The following is a 6259-nucleotide window of genomic DNA, read 5'->3' as shown; positions in this document are numbered from 1 at the left end:
ATTGAATCTTTATATACAGTCTATGGCAGCGACAGTGAGGCGAAAGTGTTGATCTCTTCAACCATCCAACATCTTTGCGCTGCTGATGACTCGCCAACTACATCCGGGTAACCGTGGTGACCTTGGTTGGTTGATCATCATGGCGGCGATCGTCAGGTTGAGTTCTGTGTGTCGCAGAGGAGTCAAACGTGAGTACTTCTGTTAGTTTGCAGGTTTTCTCTCCGTTTTCAGCACACCTGTTGGCTTTAGAGCCGCTGGGCAGCGGGACGTTTTGTCGGGGGAGAAGCTGAATGTGAGCTGAGTGCGAACAAATCACGACCGCCGGCGGAAACTCGGCTGCTGCTGACAAGTTCACGACTTTTAGCCAAGAAAGGTGTTAATGTGTGTTAGTTTATCACCGACACCGTCTCTGTTTATCGTTAATTTGAGCTCCCGCATATTTAAAAGGTGATGTTCACAGAGGTGGAATTGAAATTTGCTGCCATGGTGACATCAGACTGCACGAGCGTGACGTTATCAGTGAACTGTAAGCCAAACCCCGTTCAAAAGTTTGTGATTTTAAAGTTAACACTCATATTGACAAAGTTACACATCAGGTAAAACTTAACAAAAAATATATTCTGAAATGGCAAGACTTTGTCTTTAATTCGGCATATACCATAGACTGTATAAGTCAAACAAAAAAGCCAAAAACCTATTTTATTAAAGGTTCATGTGAGGTAAATGCTGCTCGCCACCGCCCTCCTTTGGATGTCTTAGTTGTTATTTTCCAATTAAAATTGGGCGTGGAAACCAAATAACCTCTTTTTTTAACCCATTGTTTATGACTGTATGTAACCCTTTGAAACCTGATTACTTTCAGAGACAAGACAAGACGACATGAGCATTTCAACAAGGAAGGGTCAAAAATTAGCAAGAGCTTAGTACAAAATTACAAGAAAATTACCTGGAAAAAAGCCTAAATAAATAAATGAATACATTTTTAAAAAGTTTATTTTTTTCTGTAACACAATTTGATAGTCTTTTTTTTCTATATGTAATTATATATCCCCACAGCTGATTTTCAGGTATTTTTTTCTTTCCTTTTACAGTTTTTTTGTAATTTGTGGGACATTTCTTGCCAAGTTTCTCATAATGGCTTTCCTACATTTTCAAGTCAAACTGATTTTAACAGATGTCAAAGGTCACAATACTTGTGAAGGGCATCTGAATGCAGCACATGATAACTGAAGTTGATCCAGGTGTTAAAGAGTTAAATATCCAATGCCATATTTATAAAAGAGAAAGGCTGGGGAGGAGGTCATGCTTTTTTAACATAGCTGTCTTTATCTTTTGCCATTAAAGATTTGTTGTTTTAGTGAAACAAGAGTCTATTTTAGTAAAAGTTCATGCGGTTAAGGCTGCGTGCCACCGTTCTCCTTTGGCTGTCTTTGTTGTCTTTTTCCAACTAAAATTGGGTGTGAAAAACATAAACTGTGTTGTTTTTTACCTAATGTTTAGTACTGTATGTAATTTTTGAAACAAGCAAATTGGCTTGATTTATTTCAAAAACAAGAGAAAAAGGCAATGAACAATTTAACAAGAAAGAGTAGAAAAAATAGCAAGAAATTAATATAAAGGTACAAGAAAATTACCTGAAAACAATCCGAAAAAAAGTTAAAAAAAAAAAAATTCTGTAACATAACTTATAATATGTAAGTATAAGAATTAAAAATATATGTATGTATTTCTGATTTTTTTGATAATATCTAATAATCCCCCCCCCCCCAGTTAATTTTCAGATCTTTTTTTAAAAATCAACTTAAACAATTTTTTTTTTGCTCAAGTTGCTCCTTATGTTTGTTCCTATGTTTTCTAAAGAAATCAAACCAATTTTTCAGACGTCAGAGGTTACAATACTCGTGAAAGACGTCTGAATTACCACATGAAAAGTGATGTTGATCCAAAGACCCAATATCATATTTATAAATTAGAAAGGAGGAAGAGGATGAGGAGGATGCTCTTTAAAATAACTGTTTTATATCTTTTGCCATAAAAGATTTGTTGTGTGCTGAGTTGAGATGTGCTTAAATACTTATTTAAAGTGTTTTAAAGAGGTTTTTTTTGTGGTTTATTGTTCATATTGTGATTGAATTTCATCTTTTTTGCGCCCATTTGGACACATGATTTGTTTTTTCTCCTCAGCTCTGTTCTACCAAAGCACTTTGTTGGCCAGGCCGCTGGTTGTACCACACAAATACCAGGAGCAGCCCTACCAGCTGACAGCGAGGATCCACGCGTCGCAGGCTCTTTACGGTAAGTGCTGCTGAGGTTCGTGGTTAGCTCTGCGAAAATGTCAAACGCTTGCTGTTAAATCTGGTGCACGAAGTGATGAAGAGACAAGCGGGGTTTGTGCTTGAACAGGATCCGGTCTGAGAATGAAAACCCAAAGAGGACGAGATTGTGGATTTCTGTTTTTACGTGCCGCCGTCTCTCAGGAGAGTAAAGGACGGCAGCCATCAGAGTACTTAGGATTTCGTCAAAGCTGAAGTAAACACAGAGTGTTTTTGTTGTTGTAGTTTTAGTCATCATGTCGTCTCGGGATCCTTCTGATAAGGTTCGTTTTCGTGGCTTTAGTTTTTCTTAGCCTTCGTTTTCGTTAGCACTCACCTTTTCTTTGACGATGAACATTTTTTGTCTTTTACCTCCCAAATGACGGCATTATTTAACCGTCCAGGTCGCCGTAAAGATAACGTCTGTCCTTCTGTACGCTTTCCTCCTGGCGGCCGTGTGAGAAGTCGGATTCTCTGCTCTCAAAAACGAGAAATTTGACTCCAGTTAGCTTCGCTCTCAATGTACAGAAACTAAGCATTAAATATGAAAAATAAAATAAGAAAATAAAAACAGAAAAATATAGTTTTAAATTTACATTTAGCTAATATATACGTGTGTGTGTGTGTGTGTAACAGTGCAACGGTTCATATGGTTAACAGCGAGTTAAACAGAGTGACAGCGTTGGGACAGAAACGCTTTCTGTGGCGGGATGATTCGGCGTGCTGAAGCTTGAACCGTTTGTGTCCGGGGTGCGTGGGTCCGTTTCCTGACCCTGGGCCGGTGTAAGTCCGGCCCCATAATCGGCTCCGCAGACCTGATCGTCCTTTCTGGTCCTGTTTGGTGGCAGATCCAAACCAGACTGGACGATGGTGATAGAAATGCTGCGGCTGGTGCCCAAAACTTGCAGTTTGTTCACAAATCTTTGTTTTTCTGTTTTTGGAGGTTTGATTCACACATTCATGGCATGGAAAAAAAAAGTTTGATGGTTTTATGCGACAGTTCAGTGGAGTTTCCACTCTACGCCACCGCGTTGTGATGTTTTGCTCTCCAGGGCTCTGTGCTATAATCATGCGACTGAATACTATGAATATACACTGAGAATAGAGTACAGCAGGAAAACCTCATTTAGGAACAAACCAACAGTGAACCACAGCCCCAGAAATTACCACAGTGATGAATCAACACTTATGACTCATTTCATCAACAAACTTTACAAGCTGCACTTATTTCTTAGATTGAATGTCGACTCTGTTTTAACTGGAAATAAGACTCAGTCCAGCCATCACAGGATGATGCAGAGAGTCATGCATGTGATAAGAGCTGTTAAAATGATCAAAGTCCAGAGTGCTGATTGCAGAGAATGGACCGATATTAACAGCAGTGAAAAGTGAAGGCTGATCTGTGGCATTTTCATACTGTCTTGTGTAGCTGGATTTCACTCGATTTATTCAGTTTAGCTTATTTGTGGTTTACTTCTCAGTTTGTAGGTTGCAGGTTTTTCTGGTTCCATGAAATCGGGTGGCCTCTTTTGGTGTCGGCAGGTGTTGTGTGGTCCTGATTTAGCGCCCTAAATGCTTGAGCGGTGGCCGTATTTTGACACCTGGTTCATGTAAGGTCTGCTAAATGCTGGTAGGTTTCACCCACTGTGATCCACTTTGTAGGTTAGCAGGTCGTTTTGAGAGGGACAGAAGGGCGGAGGCTGTCTCCGGGAGGTTCAAACGTATCGTCGAAAATCAAATGTTGGCTCTGCTTGGCCAGATTTGTAGTCGTGTTTGCATAAATCATTCACCACAACAGGCTTATATATGGGATAAGTGTCCATATGGGACAGACATACAAAAGTGTTGCTCAGCAAAGATGTGAAATACAATCAAATGATATATTTAACCTTCTGAAATCGTGGAAGTAGGATCGAAATGTCTTGAATAAATTTGTGCAGGCGATACCTGTTATTTTCATGCAAGTTTTTCAAAAGCTTTGCTTTGTGCGTACGCTGTTTCAAGATAATGACTTTAGCTTAAAAAACGAGAAATGGAGAAGGTAAAATCATATCATCATCATCATTATCATAATCAATATAAAATTATCACATAACTCTGGAAAATATCAAGAAAGCTATATTTATTATACTATAATTATGCATTACATACTGTATTTCGATTGTTTTGTGCTTCTACTTTTCTTTCTTTTTATTTTGTTGTTTAAAGTATTTTTATATATGTAGAAAAGTTTTGATACTGCCATTTAAAAAAAAAAAAAAAATTTCCCTCCTCAGATGCACTTGTCACATTTCTTCGGCCTTTTTTAGGGGCAAAAATATTTTTTTGCTACCACCCTTGTTCTCAACCACCACACTCCTTTGACAGAAACATATTATATTGAACTTATTTCGTCCTTACCTGGTTAAATAAAGGCTTAATAATATAATATAATATAATAATAATATCACCGTCTTCCACCTCCAAACTCAAGTCTTCAAGCTCACACTTTTTGCAAATGGCTGAGTTTCTTTTAGAGAGATGTGACCTTTAAAAGTGCTGCTGGTACATCTCTCGCTCACCTGCAAAATTTTACTAAAGACACAAAAAACATGGTGACATTTCAGTCTGGCGTTTTGCTCCATGTAATAGAGGTGAGCGCACTTTGACCAATTGTGCTTGTAGTCTCTTCTGATCCGGTCATGGCTGACGGTAGTTTCATATTCAAGCGACAGACTGAGAGGTATCGACCCTCTTAACTAACACTCAGCATGTTAACCTTTTCATTCAGAGCTCTACATATTTGCTTGACTTACGACTCCTGAATGTCATCTGGTTACTAGAAAAGGGAACAGTGTCCTAATTAGAATAAATATTCAGTTTTTTGATATAGAAGAGAGGCATGTTGGTTTAAAATCCGCTGATAAACGTCTGTTCGTCTTGCTTCACAGCCGGTTCTGGCTCCAAAGCCGCCTCTCTGCACTGGACAGCAGAGCGAGTGCTGAGCATCCTGCTCCTGGCCATGGGACCCGTGGCCTATTTTAACCCCGGCCCTGTCATCGATTACTCCCTGGCCGCTGCCCTGACCCTGCATGGACACTGGTAAGACAGGAAAACACTAATACCTCATTCCCACCACAGCTAGCGGGTGCACGCTGGTTTTTTAATATGGTTAAACCAGCTAAATGGCTCTATTCCGATTGCCACTGAAATTACTGCTGGAGAGGGAGTCGCTGTGTGTGTGTTGAACTGTTTGTGTGTCTGTGTGATGTCACTGACAGTCAGGAGGACGAGTGAACAGCAGACAGCAGCAGGAACAGAAGCCTGGAGACTTTTTAGTGGTTTCTTCTCGTTATTTATCTCTTACTTATTAAGTGTCTCTTTCAAACTCGGTGCAGATGTATTTGGATCGGTGTTTTAGCTGCTTTGGAGGAGATGGAGGGTAACTAGTGACAGCGCGTCATTGCTTTTTGCCGGTTAAAGAGCTGAAATTACCGCGTTCACCCGGGTGTTGTGTTCCCATCAATGCTGATCGCAGCTGGAGTCAATTAAAACCCGTGTCTGCCAGATGTTAGCGGGTTTTTTGTGCAGTGGGAATGAGGCTTAACTAACCTGAACCCTGCTCACATTAGTTCTGAAGATAAACAATATTTATATGTGTGTACGTACCGTGTAGCCACACCACTCCCGAGAATTAATGGCCACGCTTCCCACCGATGTATCTAATTTAAACTGTGACCGTTACTTGACTGTTTTGAGGAGGTGGTATTTCTATTTTTTTTTTTTACATTTAGCATATTGAATCACCCTCGTTTTTACCCAACACTTTCACTTCCTGTTGATGATTGCTCAGTAAAGATCTGGTTCTCAGAGGAAGGCCAGGCTCTTCTTGTTTTTGTATCCTGCTCTTCATAGAGGTGTTAAAGTTTATCAGTTACATAAATCTAACACTGTAAAATCTGAGTTGA

The 6259-nt window shown here is 39.7% G+C and overlaps 1 protein-coding gene across 1 annotated transcript; it reads left to right on the top strand.

Moving 5' to 3' along the window:
• Window positions 1–106: 106 nt before the first annotated feature.
• On the top strand, window positions 107–5421 carry LOC121938732 (succinate dehydrogenase [ubiquinone] cytochrome b small subunit B, mitochondrial-like). Its single transcript, XM_042481902.1, has 3 exons — window positions 107–188; window positions 2185–2295; window positions 5243–5421. The coding sequence occupies exons 1-3, from the start codon at window positions 140–142 to the stop codon at window positions 5395–5397; spliced, it is 315 nt and encodes a 104-aa protein (XP_042337836.1). The 5' UTR covers window positions 107–139; the 3' UTR covers window positions 5398–5421.
• Window positions 5422–6259: the final 838 nt, after the last annotated feature.

This window comes from Plectropomus leopardus, unplaced genomic scaffold, assembly GCF_008729295.1.
Source record: "Plectropomus leopardus isolate mb unplaced genomic scaffold, YSFRI_Pleo_2.0 unplaced_scaffold3145, whole genome shotgun sequence".
In the NCBI taxonomy this organism is placed as follows: domain Eukaryota; kingdom Metazoa; phylum Chordata; class Actinopteri; order Perciformes; family Serranidae; genus Plectropomus; species Plectropomus leopardus.
This window is presented reverse-complemented; position numbering and strand designations above follow the sequence as displayed.

Coding starts and splice junctions, on each gene's coding strand:
- LOC121938732 (XM_042481902.1), top strand. CDS start 140: ATGGCGGCGATCGTCAGGTTGAGTTCTGTGTGTCGCAGAGGAGTCAAA. Junction 189..2,184: donor GTGTCGCAGAGGAGTCAAAC/GTGAGTACTTCT, acceptor TTTTCTCCTCAG/CTCTGTTCTACCAAAGCACT. Junction 2,296..5,242: donor CGCGTCGCAGGCTCTTTACG/GTAAGTGCTGCT, acceptor CTTGCTTCACAG/CCGGTTCTGGCTCCAAAGCC.